At 67.0% G+C, this 23578-nt stretch overlaps 4 protein-coding genes across 19 annotated transcripts in view; 1 reads left to right on the top strand and 3 right to left on the bottom strand.

Annotated features, from left to right (window-relative positions):
• Positions 1-8810, top strand: part of GRIN1 (glutamate ionotropic receptor NMDA type subunit 1) — a 26229-nt gene extending 17419 nt beyond the window's left edge. For 2 of the 16 annotated variants that reach the window (XM_070799722.1, XM_070799726.1), the window contains 12 exons: positions 1466-1607; positions 1697-1824; positions 2009-2173; positions 2250-2368; positions 2481-2593; positions 2666-2814; positions 2930-3087; positions 3641-3802; positions 3914-4023; positions 4131-4276; positions 5477-5587; positions 7579-8810. In XM_070799722.1, coding sequence (XP_070655823.1) covers positions 1466-1607; positions 1697-1824; positions 2009-2173; positions 2250-2368; positions 2481-2593; positions 2666-2814; positions 2930-3087; positions 3641-3802; positions 3914-4023; positions 4131-4276; positions 5477-5587; positions 7579-7695 — 1620 coding nt within the window. In that variant the 3' untranslated portion in view covers positions 7696-8810. Of the gene's footprint in view, positions 1-1465; positions 1608-1696; positions 1825-2008; positions 2174-2249; positions 2369-2480; positions 2815-2929; positions 3088-3640; positions 3803-3913; positions 4024-4130; positions 4277-5476 lie in introns of all 16 variants that reach the window. The other 14 variants (XM_070799725.1, XM_070799730.1, XM_070799720.1 and 11 more) reach the window with 9 other exon arrangements.
• Positions 8807-10731, bottom strand: LRRC26 (leucine rich repeat containing 26). Its single transcript, XM_070799749.1, has 2 exons — positions 9279-10731; positions 8807-9200 (listed from the first exon to the last, which is right to left on the bottom strand). Exons 1-2 carry the CDS (start codon positions 9955-9957, stop codon positions 8893-8895), a joined length of 987 nt encoding a protein of 328 aa, XP_070655850.1. The 5' UTR covers positions 9958-10731; the 3' UTR covers positions 8807-8892.
• A 180-nt stretch (positions 10732-10911) lies between these two features.
• TMEM210 (transmembrane protein 210) lies at positions 10912-11950 on the bottom strand. Its single transcript, XM_070799756.1, has 4 exons — positions 11766-11950; positions 11509-11644; positions 11260-11289; positions 10912-11134 (listed from the first exon to the last, which is right to left on the bottom strand). Exons 1-4 carry the CDS (start codon positions 11851-11853, stop codon positions 10957-10959), a joined length of 432 nt encoding a protein of 143 aa, XP_070655857.1. The 5' UTR covers positions 11854-11950; the 3' UTR covers positions 10912-10956.
• A 2171-nt stretch (positions 11951-14121) lies between these two features.
• On the bottom strand, positions 14122-23518 carry ANAPC2 (anaphase promoting complex subunit 2). The gene is made up of 13 exons (XM_070799734.1): positions 23356-23518; positions 22525-23147; positions 21209-21341; positions 20213-20387; positions 19727-19846; positions 19380-19497; positions 18607-18788; positions 18082-18223; positions 17709-17784; positions 17432-17635; positions 14921-15050; positions 14474-14709; positions 14122-14393 (listed from the first exon to the last, which is right to left on the bottom strand). The coding sequence occupies exons 1-13, from the start codon at positions 23464-23466 to the stop codon at positions 14181-14183; spliced, it is 2463 nt and encodes an 820-aa protein (XP_070655835.1). The 5' UTR covers positions 23467-23518; the 3' UTR covers positions 14122-14180.
• Between the last annotated feature and the right edge of the window lie 60 nt (positions 23519-23578).

Here is a 23578-nt window from a genome sequence, read left to right on the forward strand (position 1 = left end):
CACCAAAGGCAAAGAGCCTCACACCGTCCTTCTTGTGGTGTCCCCAGGTCCTCTCTTGACCTCCTCTGCTTTCTGAGCTACCCCACCCCCGTGGCCTCTCACCTGGACCTCTTTGTCTGCACTTGCCTACAGGGCACCAACCCTCTCTATGGGCAGAAGGGAGTTCCCCCAAGCCAACGCTCAGGAAAGACGCTTTGTGTTGAAAAGTCTGAGTGTAAAACAGACAAAACAGATGACCAAGATGGTCCCCTATAGGCTTTGAGAGCCAGAAGGCCTTTTAGAACTTTTTGTGTGTGTTCTTATTTTTTTGACATAAAATTGTTTATTTTCAAATTAGTTCTCATTGGAGGATAGTTGATTTACAGTGTTTGTTTCTTCTGTACAGCAAAGTTACTCAATTATACACGCACATATACCCACTCTTTTTAGGTTCTATCCCCATATGGGTCACTGAGCGCACTTCCCTGTGCTATGCAGTAGATCGCATCAGTTATCTATTTTACGTGTAGTAGTGTATGTATATGTCAATTCCAATCTCCTGGTTTATCCCTTCTCTGTCTCACTGATTTTTTAAAAGCATGAGCATATTACTTGTATAATAGAAATGGTGATGAAAGTTTTAAAGGCAAATAAGCCCCTTCAGGGGCTCCCAATCCCCTGCCCTTGGGGGAGCTGGTCACCCTGCAGGAGAAGGGGCCTCTCTCACCAACCCCATTCACCTCGTAGTCTCAATCCCAGCACTATGTCCCCTGGGACCTCTCATCCCGTGCAGTGATTGGTTCAGCTCCGCTGCCTATGTCTATCCTGCCTACTCCCAGCCTTCAGAGCTCTGAAGGACAGAGAGGAGAGAGTGCCCCCCGTGAGCCCCAAGGAGCCCCTGGATTGAAGAGGCCACAGCAGAAGGGCAGCCTCACTGGGGGAGAGGCAGGCAGGCAGGATAGATGATCAGACAACGACTCCCTGTGGGTGGAGGCTGAGGCCAGGAGAAGCTGGAAGAGCCAACAAGGGCAGTCCCTGCATGTCCCTAGTCCTGGGCAGGCTCTGAGTGAACATGCCCCTGTCTTCATGGCAGTGGGTGGGGGCAGGGGGTAGGCTTTGGGCTGGGACAGGGAGGTCCTCAGCCTCAAGAAGTCAGAGAAGGGGCTCAGGGCAGACTGGACGTCTGGCAGGCTCCACTGATCAAGGGACTGTTCCGTAGGCCAGGACCTGAAGGAAAAGTGGCCGAGAGAAGGCACAGTGTTCCAGGAGGCCAGGCACCCTCTGCACACTGGGCGAAGTGTTAGGTTCTGGCGCCCCTCCTGGGGGCAGCAGGCTGATCGCTGCCAGAGGGGGCCGTAGAGGGTGGTGCGGGAAATGTCAGGGATCTGGGGAGGGGGGCTCCAGGGAAGTCTGTGTGCTGAGAAGAGGGCAGCGCCCAGGACAGCCCAGGGCTGGTGGTCCAGGCCCTGTGTCCCCGCGTCCCCAGATCGTGACGATCCACCAGGAGCCCTTCGTGTATGTCAAGCCTACGCTGAGCGACGGCACGTGCAAGGAGGAGTTCACCGTCAACGGGGACCCGGTCAAGAAGGTGATCTGCACCGGGCCCAATGACACGTCGCCGGGCAGCCGTGAGTGCGGGGCGGGGGCACTGGCTTCGGGGGGCGGGGACCGCGCGCCGGCGAGCCCCTGCTGACCGCGTCCCGCCCCCACTCGCCAGCGCGCCACACGGTGCCTCAGTGCTGCTACGGCTTCTGCGTCGATCTGCTCATCAAGCTGGCGCGGACCATGAACTTCACGTACGAGGTTCACCTGGTGGCCGATGGCAAGTTCGGCACTCAGGAGCGGGTAGGAGTGGTTCTTAGGAGCCGGCGCAGGACCGGGTCCTGCTCCCCCGAGGGTCTTCTGCAGGCGGGGCCTGAGCCTGGGAGGAGTCTGGAGTGGGTGACCCCTGAGATGGGTCGGGGCGGGAGCCTGTATGGGGAGTGGGGCCCGCGGTGTCCGCGTCCCCACCGGCGGTGTCGCCCCACAGGTGAACAACAGCAATAAGAAGGAGTGGAATGGGATGATGGGCGAGCTGCTCAGCGGGCAGGCGGACATGATCGTGGCCCCGCTGACCATCAACAACGAGCGCGCGCAGTACATCGAGTTCTCGAAGCCCTTCAAGTACCAGGGCCTGACCATTCTGGTCAAGAAGGTGCGTGGAGGCCCGGCGGGGCGGGAGGGGCGTCCCGGGAGGGCCGGGGCGGCGCTGACGGCCTGTGGCCCCGCAGGAGATCCCCCGGAGCACGCTGGACTCCTTCATGCAGCCCTTCCAGAGCACGCTGTGGCTGCTGGTGGGGCTGTCCGTGCACGTGGTGGCCGTGATGCTGTACCTGCTGGACCGCTTCAGGTGAGTGCGGCCCGGGGACCGGACTCCTCTACCTGCGGGCGGGCGGAGCGGGCGAGGGCCGGGGCAGGCTGCCCCTTCCGCCCTCTCCCGCCCGCCCTTTGCGCCCCCGCAGCCCCTTCGGCCGGTTCAAAGTGAACAGCGAGGAGGAGGAGGAGGATGCGCTGACCCTGTCTTCGGCTATGTGGTTCTCCTGGGGCGTCCTGCTCAATTCAGGCATCGGGGAAGGTGAGGCGACGCCAGGCCAGGGCCCCATCCTGCCCCGCCGCCCGCCCCGAGCTGACGGTCCTCTGCCCGCAGGCGCCCCCAGAAGCTTCTCGGCGCGCATCCTGGGCATGGTGTGGGCGGGGTTCGCCATGATCATTGTGGCCTCTTACACCGCCAACCTGGCAGCCTTCCTGGTGCTGGACCGGCCCGAAGAGCGCATTACCGGCATCAACGACCCGCGAGTGAGGCCGGGCCCGTCTGGGGACTGGGGAGGGAGGCGCTCAGGCCCTCCGCCCCGTGGGGCGGGGTGGGGTGGGGCCGGGGAGCAGCCACGAGCCTGGCTCTCTGGCCCCGCAGCTGAGGAATCCCTCGGACAAGTTCATCTACGCGACGGTGAAGCAGAGCTCGGTGGACATCTACTTCCGGCGGCAGGTGGAGCTGAGCACCATGTACCGGCATATGGAGAAGCACAACTACGAGAGCGCGGCGGAGGCCATCCAGGCCGTGCGCGACAAGTGAGGGGCGGGGCGGGGCCAGCGAGGGGGCGGGGCCACCCAGGTCGCGCCGACAAATGAGGGGCAGGGCCAGTGGAGGCGGGGCGGAGCCATCCAGGCCGTGCGCGACAAGTGAGGGGGCGGGGCGGGGCCAGCGAGGGGGCGGGGCCAGCGAGGGCGGCTCGGGGCCACCCAGGTCGCGCCGACAAATGAGGGGCAGGGCCAGTGGAGGCGGGGCGGAGCCATCCGGGCCGTGCGCGACGAGTGAGGGGGCGGGGCGGCAGAGGGGCGGGGCCACCCAGGTCGCGCGCGACCAATGAGGGGCGGGGCCTGTGAGGGGGCGGGGCGGAGCCATCCGGGCCGTGCGCGACGAGTGAGGGAGGGGCAGGCGGAGCGCGAGTGAAGGGCCGGCAGGACAAGCTGGGGGCGTCCACATCTACAGTCAGTGTCCTGGCCGTGTGGGAGCCACTGGGAGGGGGGACAGACGGCGGGTCCCCAGCTGGCAGGAGGAAGGCTCGCGGGGAGCCAGGGCCACCTGGAAGCGTGGCCGCCGTGACCCCGCCCTTGCCCGCAGCAAGCTGCACGCTTTCATCTGGGACTCGGCGGTGCTGGAGTTCGAGGCCTCGCAGAAATGCGACCTGGTGACCACGGGCGAGCTCTTCTTCCGCTCGGGCTTTGGCATCGGCATGCGCAAGGACAGCCCCTGGAAGCAGAACGTCTCCCTGTCCATCCTCAAGTGAGCTGGCCTCACCCGCCCCCTCTCCGCCCCGCCCCGCCCCGCGAGCCCCTCCCGAGGCACACCCCGCCCCGCCCCGCCCCGCGGGGCTCACACGCCCCGCCCATCCAGGTCCCACGAGAACGGCTTCATGGAAGACCTGGACAAGACGTGGGTTCGGTACCAGGAGTGCGATTCGCGCAGCAACGCCCCTGCTACCCTCACCTTCGAGAATATGGCAGGTGGGCCCCCTCCCTCCGCCACTTCAAGGCCCCTGATGACCCTAGATGGGCGCCCCAGGAGCCACATCCGGAGCAGGCACAGCTGAGGCACAGGATGTCGCCCCCAGGGGTCTTCATGCTGGTGGCTGGGGGCATCGTGGCCGGGATCTTCCTGATCTTCATCGAGATCGCCTATAAACGGCACAAGGACGCCCGGCGGAAGCAGATGCAGCTGGCGTTTGCGGCCGTGAACGTGTGGAGGAAGAACCTGCAGGTAGGGCAGGCCGCCCTCCGAGGCCTGGTGCCCAAGGCCCGGCCCGGCCCGGCCCTCCTCCATCCCCGCAGGCGGAAGCGCTGGCTCTGGCTCCCAGGAGCCCAAGAGGCAAGGACTGGAGCTGGGAGCCACAGCCAAGGCCGCAGTGCTGGGGGCCGCCTGTGGGTGGCTGCCTCTGCGAAGCCAGGCTCCAAGCGTCCACCTGGCCCCTCTGTCTCCAGAGTCGCCCACCGAGGCCCATTCCGTAGGAAGGCAGACTGAGGCAGGGTAAGACAGGGACCCAGCTGGGTGTAGCATGTGAGTCCAAGGTGCAGTCCGCCATCCCTCGCCGCCCCGTGCCCCTCCAAGGACCCTGTTCCCTGCCACCCTGCTGTGCTCCATGTAACTGCAGTCTGAGCTGGTCAGCTGGTCCCGCCGGGCACCCCAGGCTGTGCTCGTGGGGCTTTGCTGGCAGCAGGGGACGGGCTGCCCACAGCCCACCTGGGCCGGGCTCGTGCCCCATGGTCCAGCCCCAGGCTGCCCCATCTCTTCTCTTTCTCTGGGTGCCTCCCCAGAGCCTGTGTCCTGGGAGGAAGCCGGTGTTGCAGAGAGGGAGGGCCGGGGGAACGGGGTCACCAGTGTTCCCACACCTCTCATCTGCCCACTCTTGCTCTTGGGACCTGGCTTGCTGCTCCCAGTGGCGGGCGCAGGGCCCACTCTGGCCATCAGACCCGAAGCCAGGGTCCCAGGAGCTGCCACTGTCTCTCTGTCACTCCAATCCATCTCGCCACCTGCCTTTGGTCCCCTCAGCCCCTTCCTAAATCTCGGTGCGCTTCCTCTGGGGTCAGAGTGGCTGGTGGGGCCTGTGGGGGTGACTCACCCAGTGTTCAGGGGGCTCCTCCTCCTTGGGGCACCCATACACCAGGGGCACCTTGGAGCCAGGGAACCAGGCGGACCTTTCCTGGAAGAGAGCCAGCTGAGGACCCCACCCCGCCTCCCCAAACCCAGTCCCAGCACAAGGAAGGTCAGGCCGGAGACCCTGGCAGCAGCAGAGGCCGCCTGCGAGCGTGGGGCCGGCGGCTGGTCCATCCAGCACAGGGAGGCAGGCAGGAGCGAGGGCCCGAGTGGCCAGCCAGGCTGGGCAGCAGCCCCCAGGAGCAGGCGAGGGCAGGTGTGGCCGCCACCCTCAGCCGTCTAATCACTTATACATATTCATTTTAGGATAGAAAGAGTGGTAGAGCAGAACCCGACCCTAAAAAGAAAGCCACATTTAGGGCTATCACCTCCACCCTGGCTTCCAGCTTCAAGAGACGTAGGTCCTCCAAAGACACGGTAAGGGGAAGAGCGCCCAGTCCCACGTGTCCGACTCTCCCCTCGCCCCCGTGTCTGTGTCCCGTGCATCAGGCCCGCCCTCGCCATCCCACCACCCGCCTCCGCCCGCGCGGCCCTTCTGCGCTCACCGCTGCCCACCCGGCACACTAGGGCCTCTCTGACTCTGGGCCCCTCTCTCGGCCCTCTGCCGCGGGCCTGCCCGCCGGGTCGTCTTCCCCGTGTGTCTCTGCGTTAGTCTGCCCCCCGTGCCATGACGCCACACGCCATCTTAAAGCCGTGTCATGTTGTTGGTCAGCTGGTCAGCCTCCCCACTCGGGGCTGTGCCCGCAGCCCCGGGTGCCCAGGGCCACCCCGTCCCGGGCTCCTCAGCCGTCAGGAGGCCACACCACCTCTCTGTCGCGTCCGTTCCTCCAGCTTCTCCCAGGAAGAGGCCCACTGCCCTCGCTCCCTCCCTGCGACGTCCGTGGAGGGGTGCCTGTGATGTCCCATCCGTCCATCTGTCTGGCCGCCAGCCCCGCCACCCAGACACCTGTCTCTCGTGTCTCACCAGAGCCATGCCTGTTGCATCCCCTCCATGTGGTCTCTGTGTGGGCCGGGGCTGGGGGGCCGGGCCCGGCTCCACCTGGGTGGACGGCTGGGGCCTGGAGTTGGCACAGGCCCCTGGCCACAGGGGCCGTCGGATGGGGAACGGGTGGGACCAGAGGTGGCGGCTCCCACCCCCGGCCGAGCAGGGGCCCTGCGGGAGGTGTGCGGGCAGCACCCGGGGGTCTGAGAACAGGGCGGGGGGGGGGGGCCCGAAAGCTGTGGCTGGCAAGCCTTGGGCACCGAGGCTCAGGGAGGGGAGACCCCCACGGAGGGGAGCGGTGCTTCAGCACCTGACCCCCAGCCCCTTCTGAGCCTGAGCCAAGGGTTCCCTGTCCTCCTGCCTGGGCAGCCCGGCACTGTCCCGGGTGTGTGTGCTTGAACCCCAGGCCTCCAAGACTGGCCTAGCCCTGCTGGGAGCGTCCCCAGGCGAGGAGGGCCCGCCCAGGGCCAGCACAGCCCTCAGCCCAGCAGCCTCCCCGCGGTTCGGAGGCGGCTTGTCCTCCCGTCCACAGGAGCCCCAGTTCACAGGCAGTACTACCCCACAGTCTTACGGTCCAGGCGGGAGCAGGATTTATAGGCCCTGCCCACAGCACAAGGGAAGAGGGGCAGACACAGGACAGACAGGGCGCGGCACAGAGCCATCCGAGTCTGGGGTGAGGCCGCCACCTGCCCCAAAGGGGCCCCTGAGGCCTGGCTACTCCACTCCTAGGGCTCAGCACAGGCAGAGTGGGTGGACAGGGGTGGCCTGAGGGGCTGAGAGCACAGGCCTGGCGCTGTGCAGCCTGGGAACTGGGTGGGGCCTGAGCCAGGGGCCCCTCCGGGGGCTGGGAGGGCCAGAGAGGAGCAGCAGTGGGGCAGCCAGGGAGGAGGTGCCCAGCAGACAGAGCTGTGGGGACAGGCAGGCGAAAGGAGGATCAGGGGAGTCACGTAGGCAGGGGGCCACTTTCCGAGGGCAGCAGAATCCCATCCCCGTCCCGGCCCGGAGCCCACTCACAAGCCCTTAGCTGGCCTGGGTGCAGCTCAGAGACCCTCAGGGTGCCTGTCCCGGGACACGCTCCCAGCAGACTCCTTGCCCCGAGCCTCCCTGGGGACCACCCTCCAGGCCAGCTCTGGTGCCACGTGGCATCTGGGGCTGGCCGGCCCTGCAGGGGTGACTGGGGACACTGCCAGCTGGGGGCTGGGCGGGGGAGGGCAGCCCAGCCCCCCACCGTTTCAGGCTGGGCACCTGCTCGGAGGGAGGCCTGGGTGGGGGGCTCTGTCGGGAGGGGTGGGGTCAGTCCGGCTGCTGAGATGCGCTGCCCCTGTCCCGTGGCTGGTCTGGGCCAGGGCGGCACTGGGCGCTCAGGGCTGGGGTCCCTGGCGGCCGGCGGGGCCAGCGGGTATTGATTGTTGGTTCTTATTTATAGAGCACCGGGGGTGGACGCGGCGCTTTGCAAAACCAAAAAGACACAGTGCTGCCGCGACGCGCTATTGAGAGGGAGGAGGGCCAGCTGCAGATGTGTGCCCGGCATAGGGAGAGCTGAGACGCCCTGCCCGCCCTCCTCTGCCCCCCTCCCCCGCAGACAGACAGACAGACGGACGGGACAGCGGCCCGGCCCACGCAGAGTCCCGGAGCACGACGGGGTCAGGGGGAGGAGCGCCCCCCAGCCTCCCCCAGGCCGCGCCCGCCTGCCCGCCGGTCGGCCGGCTGGCCGGTCCACCCGTCCCGGCCCCGCGTGTGCCCCTGATGGCCGGGCTAACGGGCGCCTTGTCTGTATTTCTATTTTGCAGCAGTACCATCCCACTGATATCACGGGCCCGCTCAACCTCTCAGATCCCTCGGTCAGCACCGTGGTGTGAGGCGCCCGGAGGCGCCCACCCGCCCCGTTAGCCCGGCCAAGGACACTGAGGGGTCCTGCTGCTCGGGAAGGCCTGAGGGAAGCCCACCTGCCAGAGACTGCCCACCCCGGGCCTCCCGTCCGTCCGTCCACCCTGCTGCCGGTGGGCAGCCCCTGCTGGACTGAGGCTCGGACGAGAGCCGCTGAGGACGGGCCAGAGCTGAGCTGGCTGGGCAGAGCCGCAGGGCGCTCCGGCAGAGGCAGGGCCCTGGGGTCTCTGAGCGGCAGGGGGAGCATCTGACTCAGCCCAGCAGAGGGGCTTGGTGCAGAGACTGGAGCCCCATCCTTCCTGGCCGCTCCCAGAGCCACGGTGGGCCTAGGCCCCGGCTGGCTGGGCCACCCCTCCCACGCCCCTGCGCCGCACGGCCTCCGCCCCACCTCCCCCTTCCTGCCTGTACCCCTTCTCCGCTTCACCCCATCCTCTGAGCTGGCCCTGCCCTTCCTGGACTGCAGACCCTGAACCCCATCCGCTGGCAGCGCCTCCCTGGGGCGCGCTCGGGCTCCCCACTGCCTCCCACCTCCGGACCCTGCGAGGGCTGAGCCTTCTCTTTGCCTCCTCCGCCCGCCACCCAGGGTGGGCTTCGCAGACGCTGGCTCGGGACTATCCTCAGCCCCGCCAGGTGCAGGCCCGGCCTTTCCGCGTCCAGGCGCGCCTCCCCCGTGCGGCCCGTGCCCTCCACCCCAAGGGCCCGGCGCGCGCCGACCCCCGCCCCACCCGGTGTGTGCAGTGGAGATGCCAAAAGGAATGTCACGAAAATTTCGAGCTGTGTCGCTTGTTGACGCCTGTCAGGAATGCGGAAGGGGCAAGCGGGTCGGGGGAGGTTCGAGGGCGGCCGCGGCCCCTCAAGCTTGGGCGGCGGTGGCCGCAGGCGAGGCCGTGCCGGGGCAAGGATCCGGCTGCCTCCTCTGCTGGCGGCGGGCGGCGGCGCGGCGGCGGCGGCGGTGGCGAGCGCCGCAGGCAGTGAACGCGGAGCCCAGGGCCAGACAGGCGGCCAGGCTAGCGAGGAAGGAGACGGGCCCGAGACCATAGATCACGGCCAGATCCCGGGCGGCAAGGGGCCGCGCGCAGTGGCTGAAGGCGGCGTCCGGGAAGGCGGTTAAGGGGCTGAGCGTCAGGCGCCCCGGCGACACGCAAAGCAGCGTCTCGGCCTCTGCGGGACACGGGCGCGGCGTCAGACGGTCGCGGGGGTAGCCGCCCGCCCGTCCCGCCCGCGCCCGCGAGGGCTCACCTGGCGCGTGCCGCGGGTGCCCGCGAAGCCAGGCGCAGAGTGGGCGCAGCGCGCAGCCACAGGTCCAGGGGTTGCCGCGCAGGCGCAGCGTGTTGAGAGCCGGCAGGCCAGCCAGGAGCCCGGACGCGAGCGCAGGCAGGTCGTTGTCCTGCAGGCTGAGCGCGCGCAGCAGCGGGAGCGCGCCCAGCACCGCGGGCTCTAGGCGTGCCAGCCGGTTCTCAGCCAGCGAGAGGGCGCGCAGAGCGCGCAGTGGCGCGAAAGTGCCGGGCAGCAGCGCCTCTAGCTGGTTGGCGCTGAGGTCTAGCTGCTCCAGCGCGCCCAGGCCCCAGAAGGCCCGCGCGTGCACCCAGCGCAGTCCGTTCTCGCGCAGATCCAGGCGGAGCAGAGCGCCGGCATCCACGAAGGCGCCGGGAGGCAGCGCGTGCACGCGGTTGTGGTTCAGCAGCAGCACGCGGACGCGCCGGTTCAAGCCCCCCGGCACGGCGGGCAGCGCGCGCTCCGAGCAGTTGGCCTGGCCCCCCGGCGCGCACACGCACGCCTCGGGGCAGTCCAGGGCGCCAGGGGTTCCCCAGGAGGCGGCTGCAGCGGGCGCCTGGGTCCAGACTGGCCACGGCAACAGCAGCAGTAGCAGCTGCAGCGGCGGCGGCGGCCCCCACGAGGGAAAGGAGGGACTCCACATGGGGACAATCGTGGAGGTCCGCTGCCCGGGTGTTACCAGAGCCGGTCCGTCCCTGCGGTGCCCGCACAAATATTAACTCTCAGGCCTGAGCACAGGCAGTTCCTGTCCCACGGCTTGTCCTGCGCCTAGGGCGGAGGCTGGGCAGACAGCCAAAGGCAGGGCACTGCCAGCCACCTGTCCCGAAGCTCTGAGCTCCACTTGGCTCCGGGCCAGCAGCGCTGTAAAGACCGCGCCCAGTCCTCACCTGTGTGGTTCGCCATCCTGTGACCCCAGGAGGCCTGAGCAACTGGACCACGCCATCCCCCACAATCTCTCCCTCGCCGAACTCACAACAGCGACACAACATGGGAGCCGGTGCGCCCTGCTGCTCACCCCCTCTGTCTCCACTCAGCAAGTGATCCCAGGGCGCACACAGCAGTCCCCACCTAGCACGGCCCCATCCCCATGGTGGACGGTTGAGGGGCCCCTGAGCCCAGGGTCCAGGAGATGTGGTGGGGGGCAGGGGGAGGACGGCACCCCTGAGGAAGGGGAGGCAGTCACCTGCCCCCCTCTCCTGCCCCCCAAGGGCTCTCCCGGAACCTCAAGGAGACGCGTGGGTGGGGCAGGGCCACCGGCCCAAGTCCTCCGGTCACATGCTGCTTCTCTGGACTCGGGCGAGTCACAGGTCCTGTCTTGGCATTTTCCCGGGGTGGGGCAGGGGCAGGGGCGGAGGCCTGCGGGCTTCACGGGACGAAGCGGCAGGCAGAGGCAGGGAGGACCCGGGCTGAGGCAGGGAGGACCCGGGCTGAGGCGTGCAGGAAGTGCAGACTCCCAGAGGTGTGGACCCCTGCCCGGAGGGTGGACAGCGCGAGCCTAGAGCGGGCACCCCACTGAAGAGAAAGGGGGCGACCAGATGCGTGCAGGGCCCCCCCACCGCAGACACTCCCCAGAGGGGCCCAGGGAGGACAGCACAGAGTAACTAAATACTGTTTAATTCCCCTCCCCCCAGCGCCCGAAGCCCTACTCAGGTGGGGGGGGCGGCTCCTCCAGGGTCGGGTCCATGGTGATGGTCATGAGGCCATGCTCTTCCAGGGGCTGCATCATGGGGACCGCCATGTCGGGGTCCATGAGGTGGGACTCCACGTGCACCGTGCGCAGGTCCATGCGGTCTTCCTGCACCCCGAAGTGCCCCACCATCCTGCGCAGCACGGCCTGGTCAGGCCGGCTGCAGGCCGCCCTGGCCACCCAGGCCTCCACCTCCCGGGGGCCTCCACCTCCCAGGGGCACAGCTCACCCTTGGGGCCCTCCCCTGGGGTCACTCACCTGCTGTCCATGTGTGCAGGGCACGTTTCACTGGGGTGGGGGGGATAAAGGTGAGGCGTGAGTCTGTGAACAACGCAGCTGGCCTCCAAGCGTCCAGAGGTGCCCCCCCTCCACCTCTCCCTAACCCAGTCTGAGAGACATCCTTCCCAAGTCCTGCTGACCTCACCCGGTGAGACTGGGAGGCTGGGGGGACAGCTTGACCCACAGTCCCCACCCGCCCCCCGCCGGTCAGCCCTGGGATTCACGCACCCCTTGGCTCGAATGACACCAACGGCCACGATGACCAGGGCGCAGAAGCAGCTAGCGCTGATGCCCGCCAGCACCACCAGCAGGGCGATGAGGGCCTCGCGGCTGAGGCCGAGGCTGCACTCGCAGTAGGCTCCAGCTGCAGAGACACGGCCGGGCAGCCAAGGGGCCCAAGTCACCTGCCAGTGGCCGACCTGTGAACCCCGCCCCCGCGGCCCCTGGGCCTGGCTGGGCATGGCCGGGGCTGGGGGAGGCCGCACCTGCAGCAGGGATGAGCAAAAGGGACAGGCACATGAGGCCGAGGGGGCCGCCGAGCAGGCGGGAGTCGGGCTGGGGACAGGCGGCCATGTCCAGCCCCCGGCCCGCCGCACGCCTCTGGCCGGAGCTCGGCGGAAGGCGCTGACCTCACAATGGAGCTGTGAGGCAGGGAGGGCGGGGGCAGGGCCTCTCCTGGAGCTTCGCTGCCCTGGGAGCTGGGCGCCTCGGGGAGCCCTGGGCAGTTGGTCCCCAGGATGGACAGGGCTGATAGGGCGGCCTGGAGTGCCCCGGCCAGGTCTGAGGCAGGGTGGCGGCGGGGCTGCCCTGGCCTTGGGGGAGGACCACTTCATGGGAAGCGGTACCACCTGTACTGGGGCCCCTGGGGGCAGGGAGGCGGCGGCCTGGAAAGCCCACAGTGGGCAAGCCCCAGCCTCTGTTTGTCAGGATGAGGGCTGCAGCAGCTTGGTGGAGGGAGGCTGGCCTGGGGTGCAGCTGACTAATGTCCCCACACTCCCCAGAGCAGGAGGCCTGGGCCTGGACCTGGCAGTGTTCGCAGAACACCCTTGAGCAGGCGGCTCTTAAACCACTATGACAGCGTCTGGAGCTCTGGGTTAGTTGTGTTGTTAGTTAGAACTCATGGCCAGCTCTGCGGTCTGTTCCCTGTGTGACCTTCCCACACACCAGACAAGTGCGGCTCGCGGGAGCTCCAGGTTAACCTCAGCCCTTCCCCTCTTCCCCTAAGGACCTGGCAAGCAAACTCAGGCAGCAGGAGGAAATACCTGTCCCACACCTGACCCTCCAAGGCACTGGGGGCTGCAGCCAAACCCTGGTTGCCAGGGACTTCCCTGACCCTCGCACGGTGCCACTTCCTGGGGGCGGCTCCTGGCACACCTCTGCGCCCGATGACTGAGGCAGTGACTTGAGACGCTGGGTTTCACACGCTCGTGCAGAGTCCAGAGGGACTTGGGGCAGGTGTGCCCATGCCCAGGGGCCGGCAATGCCACCCTGCCAGGCCGGTCCAGCCGGTTTCACCCAGGCTAGGACAACGAAGACAGGCCCAGCCCAGTGCCAGGCAGGAAGTCCTCTTCCCGTGACCACAGCACAGCCCCCGGGTGGTCCGCGTCCAAAGGGGACACCTGCCAGCCCCTCACATCCACAGACCCCTCAGGCTCTGCGAGGCCCTCCACGTCTTCCTTCAAACCCCGTGGCAAACCCCAACCTGGGGCGTAAGGAGTCTTAGAGCGAGCTCCTGGTGGCCCTGCGGTCAGGGCTCCGGGTGCCCCTGCCATGGCTGGGGTTCAGTCCCTGATCGGGGAATCGAGACCCCAGATGACCCTTGGTGTGGCCAAAAAAAAGGGAAGGGCCCTGGAAGCAAAGCCAGCACTGGGGCCCTCAAGCAGAACAGGACAGGAGGGGCGCTGGGGTGAGACCGGGGGAGCCAGGGGGCCTGGGACGCCCTGCGGAGGGGGTGGGCAGTGCAGACGCTTGTCCTGAAGGGCCTTTGTCACCTGGGGCGGCAGTGCCACCAGGCTTGAGCGGGTCCAGCCAGACAAGCTGAATGAATGAAGGTTGGGCCGCAGTGCCTGTGATGCTCAGCACAGCTTGAAGGCCTCAGGCCTGGCACCAACACCCACCCCACCGCCTCCTGGGAGCTGGGGCGGGGCCAGTGCTGGGCCTCCAGAGCGGCTGGACGGGGCCTGTGCGTAGCCCTGGGGGCGGCTGGCTCCCTGGGCCCGGCCTCTCCCTTGGGGGAACAGCCTGGCCCCCGGGCGCCCCCAAGCACACCTCAGGGGCGTGGGAGGGGTGGGTCTTTCAGAAAGCACGCCTCACTGTCAGCCCCCAGCACTGACTGCTAGACCACAGCGGGGACACAGGCAGCCCCTCGCGCTGCAGATGCGAGGGGCCGCCTGTCTGCCCACCCGCCTCACACATTCTGACAACACCCTGGGGCCACAGGAGTCCTGGGGCTCTCAGCCCAGCACTGGGGTCTGGACCCTCAGGCCGGGTAGAGGGAGGGGGACCCGAGTTCTCTCCAAGGCCAGCGGGGTGAGGCCAGGGCTGGGGGCCCTTGGGCAGAGATCCAGGAGGTCTGTTTCCCAGTTGGCTGCCCCTCATTGGCCGGAGCCACGAGCCTGACGTGGGTTTTCGTTAGCCACGGTGACCGGACACTCATGTGCCAGGACTCCTCCTGGCCTGGAGCCCACACAGGTGTGCAGCCCCCACCTGCTGGGGGGACCCGCTCTGCCTGGATGCGAGGAGGCCAGATGTGCAGAACCGGAGCACACGCCCAGAGTCGGCGGCGCGGGGAGGGCCTGAGCACGTGTCCCTGGGGCCACAGAGCTGACACGACACGGAGCATGAAGAACCATCTCTTTACTCGCATTCTGGGGGGGGGGCGGGCGGGGCCTGGCGGCGGCTCAGCCACAACTCTTGGGCAGGCGGTAGACGCCGGCGGAATAGACGAGCTGCTGGTCGCGCACCTTCCTCTGCAGGAAGCCCTGGAGCTCCTGCAAGTCGATCTCGGCCAGCGCGGGGCCGGTGACCACGAACATGCGCAGCATGCTGTAGATGCGCTCCAGCGACAGGCTCTCCAGGTTGGTCAGCATGGCCTGGATGTACGTCCAGAAGAGCTGGGGGAACAGCCGCGGTCAGGCCGCCCCGCCCCACCCCCGCCCCCCGCCCCCCGCCCCCGCGGGCGGGCCGGGCGCACCAGCAGCTCCTCCTCCTTCTGGTCGGCTTGCGAGGCCAGGCCCGAGTCGCTCTCGTCGTCGCTGTCGACCAGCACCATGTTATCTCGGTCCTGTGGCCGCTCTTCCTCCACTACCGAGAAGGTGCCGGCCGGCTCCTCGCGCAGCACGCCCTGCTGCAGCCACACGGACAGGCGGCGCCGCAGCAGCGCGGCCGGCATCTTCACCGCCTCGCTCAGCTCCTCCAGGCCCCAGCTGGCTGCGGGCAGGCGGCGGGCGTGGGCGGGCGGGCTCCGCTGTGCCCCTCGCGGGCCCAGCTCGGCAGGACCTGGGGGAGGGGCTGGCGGCGGGGAGCCGCTCGGGCCCGCCCACCCTCCTCGGGAGACGGGGCGTGTCCTCCTGGGGGCGTGGCTGAGGCGGGGCCGGCTGGGGTGGGGTGGGTCGGGGGTGGGCGCGGCTGGGGAGCTCACCTTGGTCCTGGAAATACAGCAAGACCACAGCCTGCACCGGGGTCACCGCCACGGACAGGGTGCGGTCAGCCAGCTCCACGTCCATTGTCACCAAGCCCAGGGTGTGCTTCCAGCTGAGCGTCCGCATGGCCTGGGGAGGACAGGGTCAGCGCGGGCCGTTCGGCGGGTCCCGCTGGACCAGGCTTTACAACCTGGGAGCAGGCGGGGAAGGGCTCCACCCCCACCCGGCGGGTGGCAGCTGCAGTGGCAGCCAAACCAGCACCCGGTGGGGTTCCAGTTTCCTCCCCTCAGCAAGCAGCACCCAACAGCCAGGCCACCGTGTCCCCACGAGACATGCCCACTTCTTGATCCCAGGATCTCAGAACGTGACCTGACCTGCGGATGTCGGTAGGGAAGACAAGGTCTGGGAGGGACGCGGGCCCTAACCTAATAGACCGGTGTACCTGTCAGAGGGTGGGTGCGCAGACACGGGAAGCAGAGTGGAGCTGGAAGATGGGGGAGGGACTGGTCTGCAGCCTCCAGGAGGCCCGCAGCCCCGCCCAGCCCTCCACCACAGACCCAGCCTGCAGGGCCAGGAGCAGGTCCTACCGCTCTGCCACCTGGCGAGCAGGCTTTGTCACGGCCACCGCGGAATGGTGATAGACCTCAGTGCGGGTGGAGCGTGCTGCTGGAGCAAGCACCTTTCCCAGAAACACAGCTCTGGCTGTGGCGCTGGGGGAGGGGAGGACTTGGAACGTTCTGAGCTGCGTGCTGGTGAAGCCAGGGTTGCCCTGGGGAGACTACAGGGAGAAACATAACCCAAAAGGCCCTTCCGGTGAGGCCTGTCGCGGCGCCCCTGGAAACGACTGCAAGGCGGCCGCTGAAGGAACAGCAGAGACAGCTCCGCTGGGGTGAGAGGGCTGGAGGGAGACGCGGGATGCTGGGCTGAGATTTCCAAGTGAAGTGTGGGAAGTGCAGCCTGCAGCTTCCTCACTGCTCGTGTGAACCGAGGGGGAATCCAAGGAGGACCGGCGAGCCCAAAGGAGCGCACCACGCCACGCACTCCGCGACAGAGTGCACCTCCACGGGGCCCGAGAGGTGAGCTGTGTCAAAGCCACATCAGCCAGCAGCGTCCTGGGACCAGCATGGGGGGAGCAGGAGAGGCATGGGAGCCCCAGTCCGGGCACTGGACGCTGAGACCTGCGTGGACGCCCACAGGCTTAGGCCTCAGCAGCAGGGCAGAGATGCTGGCCTGGGTCCCTAAAGGCAGCTTGTTAAGGTACGGTCACACGGAGTGGGGCCTGGGGTCCTCAGAGGAAGAGGGAACTCTGCACCAGACACTGGGAGAGGCCGGGTAACACGAGCTGGGGTCAGAGCGACGCACCCACAGCCAGGAGCACCTGGAGCTCGGCCACCACGAGGACAGAGGACCCTCTCTTGGAGCCTGTGGAGGGGGCACAGCCCTGCTAACACCCTGAATTGAGTTTCTGTTGATGTCACAGATGCCCTTGACAGATGCTGCAACTGAGAAAACAGGTCTCTGTCGTGTTTACGGCACCTGTCTGTGGTCTTTGTTACGGCCACCACCGGGGACACCGGTAGGGTGACTCTGGGCCAAGCGCTGCCCCGAGTCCCGCAGCCTCCACGGCTCTGAAGGGGACGTGATGCTGAAGCTCTCCACAGTCAGCAGCTGGCCGGGTCCTAACCAGGCGCTGTGGCTCCAAACCGTGACCTTTTCAACCCCAACTCGGGTCTGCAGCGGGACAGCTGTGTGGCCAGCAGCAGAGGCCATGACCACCCCCATGTATGCAGCACCGCCCTCGGGCAGGAGACCCGCTGGGGGGAGCAGAGGCCCCCCCAGGCGCTCCAGCACCCAGCTGGAGGACAGCTGTCTCATTGGGCGCACCAACCTGAGAAGGGGGCCGTGTCTGAGTCTGCCTTCGGACCCAGGGGGACGCCCTGGAGGAAGCTGGTGGGGCCTCTCCTGACAGGCGTGCTGGGGCACAGAGGGAGGCTGGGGAGGGCCCCTCAGATGTCTTTAGCCAGGAAGGGGTGTGTGGGGCTGAGGCGGGGAGCACAGGCGGGCTCCAGGACCCTGGCCCCCGCCGCCCTCCCCTGGCTCTGGAAGGAAGCCCCTAGGATCAGCTCTCCAGCGCTGAGCCTCTCCCGACTCAGGACCTCAGGTCTTCAACCTTAACAGCCACACCCAGCCCGCCCCGGCACCGGCTCACAGCAAACCCAGAGGAGCCGCCAAACACCCCAAGAGAAGCCAGGAGACTCCCTGGAGACACCCACCGAGGCGACACAGTGGGTGTCCTGGGCCAAGCACTGCCACCAGCCCTGGGTTCTGAGAACAAGCGGGCGGACGTTGCAGAGGCGGCCCAGGGTCAAGACTGGCGCCAGCACCGTCGGGCACAGCAGAGCGTGGAGCGTGCGCACACACGGGCTCCAGGGAGAGCGCAGAGGGCGTGGATCCCAGAGCAGACACAGGACTCGCCCGAGGCGCCCGCGGCCGCAGCAGCACAGCCCTACCTTCAGCTTCTCGTACTTCCGGCAGTACACCTCCAGGGCCTCCCTGATGTCCTCGGGGACCTCCAGCTTCTCGTCCTTGAAGGGCGGCCAGAACTCGCTGGACAGGATGACGGCATAGACTCCGAAGGGCGGCTGCTCCTCGGCGGGCCGCTTCTCGTCCTCCTCCCGGATGTTGGCGTTGATGCGGCGCGAGTCCGCCATGTCCTGGGGAGACGGGCCTCCTGAGGGTCTGGGCGGGGGCGGGGACCAGGCGGCTGCGGGGAGCCCGGGCGCCTACCTTGAGCATGACCTCACAGAAGTGCATCGGGGCCTCGCCAAAGCGCAGTTTCAGCAGCTCCACGTTGCGAATCTCCCTGCAAGCACGCGTCTCTGAGGGCTCAGTGCCCCTGCCCCAGCCAGCCCCTGCGGGCGACACCCAGCGCCCTGCACCCCCGTCCCCCAGCCCGGGGGGCCAGGCAGGGGCCCCAGGAGCGGCCACTCCACGTTCTTGGGCCGTCCCCAGGCACCCAGGCAGCGGTCGAGCACAGGCTGGTCCCTGCCGCGCCTGGGGACTGTGCTCGTCTCCACTGAACACTGGAGCTGACAGAGGACAACTGTCCTGAGTCAGGGCCACGCCTTCCCTGGACGCAGGGCGACCCCGCAGGCCTCACCGCTCAGGGCTGAAGCTGAACTGGTGCAGCAGGCGGTCGGCTAGCAGCGAACGGTACTCATTGATGAAGAGGTCCTTGCTGCCATAGATGCTGACCAGCAGGCTGATGATGTCTGAGGAGCGCCGCTTGGAGCTGGACTTCCCTGGAGGCCAGGCACACGGGCACCTCATACGTGGAAGCGGCACCGTCTGCACCGAGTAGCCTACCCACTGCACCCCCGCGTGAGGCCTGGCTCTGGGTCCCTGGTGCAGACGTGCCGAAACCTGCCCCTCCTCCAGCGGAAGCAGCAGGGCCAGGGGGCGGGGTGGGGGGGCAGGCAGGGCACCCCCTAGGGCTCTGATGGGGGCCACAGTCCACGTGGGCCCAGCCAGCCAGGGGAAGCACCCTGGGGAACCAGGCCAGGTCGGGCATGGACCAAGGACCTCCTAAAGCTCGAGTGCGTGCAGCGACAACCTGGAGGCGAGAGCTCCGACCCGACTGGGCCCCCCTACGACCCCAGGCCTCGCAGGGCTGCCTGACGCTGACCTGGATCTGCGTCCACAGGGTCAGGGACCCAGTCCTCCGGCTCGCCAGAGTCGTCCTCACTGTCCTGCCCGGTCTCTAGGCTCGCAGGGTCCGTCTTGGACAGCTCAACAGCCAAGTCGCCCGTCCCATCCGAGTCCCCCGTCAGCCCCGCCACGATCTGCCGCACTGTGTCCTCCCGCGTCCTGGTGAACACGAGCCCTCGTCGCCTGCTCCAGCCAACCCCGTGACCCCACCGACCCCCGCAGGCAGCACCCAGCAGGCACATGCTGAAGGCAAGGCCATCAGACTCCACTGCCACCCCCCAAATTTAAAAAGCCACTGTGTCCTGCATCAGGGGCTCAGACGACAAGACACATCCGGGCCAAGCCACGCAGGGCCAGGGGCCAGCAGGCTCAAGTCTCTACTGCCCCAGGGGCTCCTGGCTGGCTGCGCTCCTTGGCCAACAGTCAAGAGGCTGCTCCCCGGGGTGAAAAGGCCAACACAAGACCCGTCCCTCCCATCAGCCCTGGGCCAGCTCGCAAAGAGGCAAAGTTGAGCCTGTGTGTCCATCTGCGCTGACCTGGCTCTTGGCCGGCACACGGGTGTGGTGACCCTGGGCTGCAGGCCCACGGCCAGCACTGGCAAAAGGAAGGCGCCCAGCTGGGCTGCCCGACCTGGGAGGACGCCTGGTGCCCAGGGGACCACGTCCTTTCGCTCCACCAAGGCCTGCAGGGGCTCAGCAGCACAAGTGGGGCTGGGGGCCCTGAGGGTTCCCTCAGCTGCCCCGCGCTCACCGCAGGTACCGGCGAATGGGCTCACAGGCCACCTCCAGGACAACCATGGACGGGTCCAGCACGCGCAGCGCCTTGATAGCAGAGATGTACAGGGTGATGATGTCACACGTGTTCACGCCTGCGGTCGGGACAGGAGACCCCGAGCAACACAGTGACGCGGAGACAGACACCCCGGTCAGGTGACCCGCAGGTCCCACTGCGCCGTCACCCCCAGTACGTGATCTGCGGTACTGCCCCTCCTCCAGCCCCACCGCCGGTACTGAAGAGTGGACCTGTTCTCACAGGCTGCGGCAGAACCCCGCCCCCGAGGGCCACAGAAAAGCTTCTTCACCCCTCCCAGGCTCTACCTGGGTGGAGCAGCCGCGTCTCCAGGGCAGCCTTGAGGGACACGAGCAGCTGCGGCCTCTGGTCGGTCCTCTCCAGGCAGTACTTGAGGTCTTCCACAGCGGGCCTGGAGTCCGGGAAGTCTGTGGGGAAAGGCTGATCCTGGCACGTGCACACGTGGTGTGCCCACAGACAGGTGGACGGAGGCCTGGAGGGTGAGCGGCCACACCTCCACAGGCTGCAGAGAGAGGCCCTGCGGGGGGCCAGGTGTGGCCCCTGTGCCCTCAGGGGCCCGCACCCTTGAGCACAGCCACCCCGAGGAGCAGATGGACGGAGCAGAGCCCAAGGGCCAGTGCAGAGCTAGGGGGCAGACAAGGCGCCTCTCCTGCCCAATGTGGATGCTGGGTGGGGCCCGGCTGTGCTCCAGAGGCAGGGGTCCTGGTGTCCCTGACCCCCATCGCAGGCTGAGGGCAGAGGCGAGTGCAGGGGCTCCCGGCGGGCGGGCTGACCTCGGATGATGCTGAAGAGCTCCTCGATGCGCAGGCCGGCGTAGATGCGGTAGAAGAACCTCTGCACGTGGCACCGCCAGCGGCGCAGCGTGGTGCCCGGCTCCGGGGACGCGGGCCTGCTGGGGCCATCCTGCAGGAACACCTTGCCCAGCCAGCCGACCACTCTCTCAATCCACTGTCGGGAGAGCACAGGTGTGGGGCTCCAGGGCCCAAGCCCAGGGCAGAGGTGCAGCTGCCTGCCACGGGCTGGGCCTTGGGAGCCCCAGGCCACCTGTCCGAGACCAGGAGCACAGTGAGATCAGCAGATGGGGGCCTGAAGGGGCCTCCCAGGGCCTCCCCCCACACACACCAGCACCAGGCTCGTCTCCGGCCACACTAGCTCTCACAGAGAGCGCTGCGTCTGAGTGGACGGACACACCCTGGGGACCGCGCACCCGGCCAGCAGCAAGACGGCCCGGACAGTCTGCCGCCTGGGGACAGGACAGCTATCCCCGGGCCTCCAGGCGTGCGCTACACCCCGCTGCAGGGGCCCCAGCACTGAACACCACCCAACCCTCAGCACTGCAGCGCACACACGTCCTCAGGAGACAGGCAGCAGGATGTAGCAGAGGAGGGCAGGTGGGAAGTGAGGCAGGCTGAGAGCCCCACGGTTGGGCCCAGCTCTCCCACAATGTTGTGCAGCCCAGGGCAGGCCCCAGGCCACGCCCCAACAGCATGGACACCCCAAGGCCCCTCGCTGGGACAGCCCAGACCTTAGGGCTGCCTCTAGCCATGTGGCCCTGCACAGATCTCAGCAAGCACGTCACAGGCTCTTCCTCACTGGCGCCAGGGTGGGCCCAGGATGACCAGCCTCCACCCAGCACCAAGACAGCTTCAGTCACCAGCAGCGCCCTGATTCACCCAGGTCACCACACTCTGCCCACTTCTAAAGCCAAGGCACCTAGTCAGTTTTGCCAGCAGCCTCTTCTCGTCTGTGGGCGGGGGGCAGGGCCTCACCTTATGGAACTCTCGCAGGAAGGAGCGTTCGTACTCCCCCCGACAACGGTCCTCCATCCGCTCCCGGGTCACCTGGTGCAGGGTGCTGGTCACAGCCTCGGCGCTGACCCGCTCCAGCAGACTGAGCCTGTGCCTGGAGGAGAGGCCTGCCCGTGTTGCACACGGCACGCGCACCCGCCCCACACCCTCAGCACAGCCTCCTGCAGCCCTCCCGCTGGGGCAAAACCGCATCGGGGAATTCAAGGCAAAGCCGCTGAGATGACAGAGCACCGGTAAGGCACCTCCCGCTCTCCCCAAGGGGTCAACGTCTCTGGCTACTGGGGCGAAGGCCTCGTCCACCTCCTAACAACGGCCCTCAAACAATAGCTAAAGACGTCACTGCTCCGGCCACGTACACTTTTATTACGTACATCTGTTTACCACAGATGTAGCAGTCTCTGCTTCTCAGTGCTGATCCTGACCCGTGATGGCAGAAACCCCAAGAGAACAAAGCTTCTGTGGAACATGCCACACCCTCAGTCCCGTGAGAAGACTCTGACAGCTGTGCAGCTGCCACGTCACTCAAACTGACAAAACCATCATAAGGGGCCACGGGACGTCCCGAGTGGCCCAGGGGTTAAGAATCCTCCCAATGCAGAGGATACAGGTTCAATTCCTGGTTGGGGAACTAAGATCCCATATGTCATGGGGCAACTAAGCCCCACGCCGCAGCTTCTGAGCCCACAGGCCACAACCAGAGAGAAGCCCGTGCAGCACAGCAAGAGAGCCCACGTGCCACAGCCAAGACCCAACACAGCCAAGTAAATAACGGGAAAGTAGGTATTTTATAGAAGTAAGCATCCACAGAAAGTCAGGGACCCCTATGACACGACCTGGGTCGGACGACAGAATCCTTCCCTCCTCACAAGGCTAGAAAGGCCAGCACTTTGCCCAGCATGCTGGTCTAATCTCTGACTTGCTCTACAGAGAAGAAATAGCAACCGTACTTTTCTCAATTCCCAGACAAACGTCATTCCACTTCTGAGAGCTTACAATAGGCACAACAGAATTCTGCTGTGAAACTTAGAATCGTGTAGTCTCAGTGTAAGCAAAGTACAAAGTTCTGAGCCAGGGTGAATGACAAATGCACCCATGGCAAGAACAAGAGGCATAAACTCATAGAGCACACACACCCTGAGAACCCTTGGGAACCAGGGCAAGTGGCAGAGACCACCCCCGGCCAGCCATCCAGCTCTCTGCAGGGGCGGGCTGGACCCAGAGGGGCGAGCAGGAGCCGGGAGGGACAGGGACGCAGGGCGCGCAGGCGCAGTACTCACAGGACCTGGCTGAGCCGGTGGAACTGCTCCAGCGCCTGGCGGCACCAGCACCGCTGCTTGTCACTGCCGCAGCCCGCACACAGCGGGCTCTGCAGAAGGCGGTAGTACCGGCGGCGGGCATACCTGCTGTCCAACTCCCCCTCCAGTTCCGGGTCTGTGCCTCCTTCCCCCTTTCTCTTACTCTGCATGTAAACTCTCAAGAAGCGCCCATAGAGGCGCTGGATCATCTCCTGAAAAGCTCTGGGAGTCGAAAAGAACAGGACGCCTCGCAACGTGGTGTGGACCTTCTCCCGAAGCCCCTGAGCACCGGTGCCCATCAGCAAGCCCAGGCGAGTCCATTTCTCCAGGAGCTCTAGACTACGCAGGTAGGGATCCAGGCGGCTCTCCAGCAGACCGAAAGCATCGAGGAGCAACAGAAGGCACTGGGGTTCGTCCGCACAGTTCTCGCGCTGAGAGATGGCATTCCAGAACTCGAGGGAGATGTTGGCCTGCAGGTCGGTCTGCAGCACCTCTACGAACCACTCCTCCAGGACCGAGTGCAGACCGTGGCCCCTGAGCACTTCCACCGCCGCCCGGAGCTCCTCCTCTTTTGGAGGGACGGCACCGCTGGTCCGGGAGGACGCCTGCAGTACAGAAAACCGTGAGGAGAAGGGGACGCAGCGCGGAGGCGGAGAGGGTGGAGACAGGTAAGGACAAGCGGGAAAGGGACAGCGCGGACGGAAGGCCACGGGAACCCCGCCGCCCTTCGTCGCAGGGACGCAGGCCCACGCGAGGGAAGGGCTGTGGAACACGGAGGGAAGCCAGGACGGACGCCCTCTGCTCGGGCCTCACCAGTCCCAGCGCGGCCGGAGGCACCAGCCCAGTGCTCACGGTGTTCCAGGCCGCCAGCAGCTCCTGCGCAGGCCCCGCGTCACGGCCCGCCTCCGCCGCCGCCGCCGCCATCTGCGACCACCAGCCCTCAGAGCCGCTCGGCGAGGCGCGCCGCGATGACGCCAGGCTGGGCGCGCATGCGCGACGATGACGCACACGGTGCGCGGCGAGAGGCGCAGGGGCG

The sequence above is a fragment of the Bos indicus genome, chromosome 11, assembly GCF_029378745.1.
Source record: "Bos indicus isolate NIAB-ARS_2022 breed Sahiwal x Tharparkar chromosome 11, NIAB-ARS_B.indTharparkar_mat_pri_1.0, whole genome shotgun sequence".
In the NCBI taxonomy this organism is placed as follows: Eukaryota; Metazoa; Chordata; class Mammalia; order Artiodactyla; family Bovidae; genus Bos; species Bos indicus.

Coding starts and splice junctions, on each gene's coding strand:
- LRRC26 (XM_070799749.1), bottom strand. CDS start 9,957: ATGTGGAGTCCCTCCTTTCCCTCGTGGGGGCCGCCGCCGCCGCTGCAG. Junction 9,201..9,278: donor GCACCCGCGGCACGCGCCAG/GTGAGCCCTCGC, acceptor CGTGTCCCGCAG/AGGCCGAGACGCTGCTTTGC.
- ANAPC2 (XM_070799734.1), bottom strand. CDS start 23,466: ATGGCGGCGGCGGCGGCGGAGGCGGGCCGTGACGCGGGGCCTGCGCAG. Junction 21,342..22,524: donor CACCGGCTCAGCCAGGTCCT/GTGAGTACTGCG, acceptor CCTCTCCTCCAG/GCACAGGCTCAGTCTGCTGG. Junction 18,789..19,379: donor CCCATTCGCCGGTACCTGCG/GTGAGCGCGGGG, acceptor CGTGTTCACCAG/GACGCGGGAGGACACAGTGC.
- TMEM210 (XM_070799756.1), bottom strand. CDS start 11,853: ATGGCCGCCTGTCCCCAGCCCGACTCCCGCCTGCTCGGCGGCCCCCTC. Junction 11,645..11,765: donor TTTGCTCATCCCTGCTGCAG/GTGCGGCCTCCC, acceptor GTGTCTCTGCAG/CTGGAGCCTACTGCGAGTGC. Junction 11,290..11,508: donor GGTGTCATTCGAGCCAAGGG/GTGCGTGAATCC, acceptor CCCCCACCCCAG/TGAAACGTGCCCTGCACACA.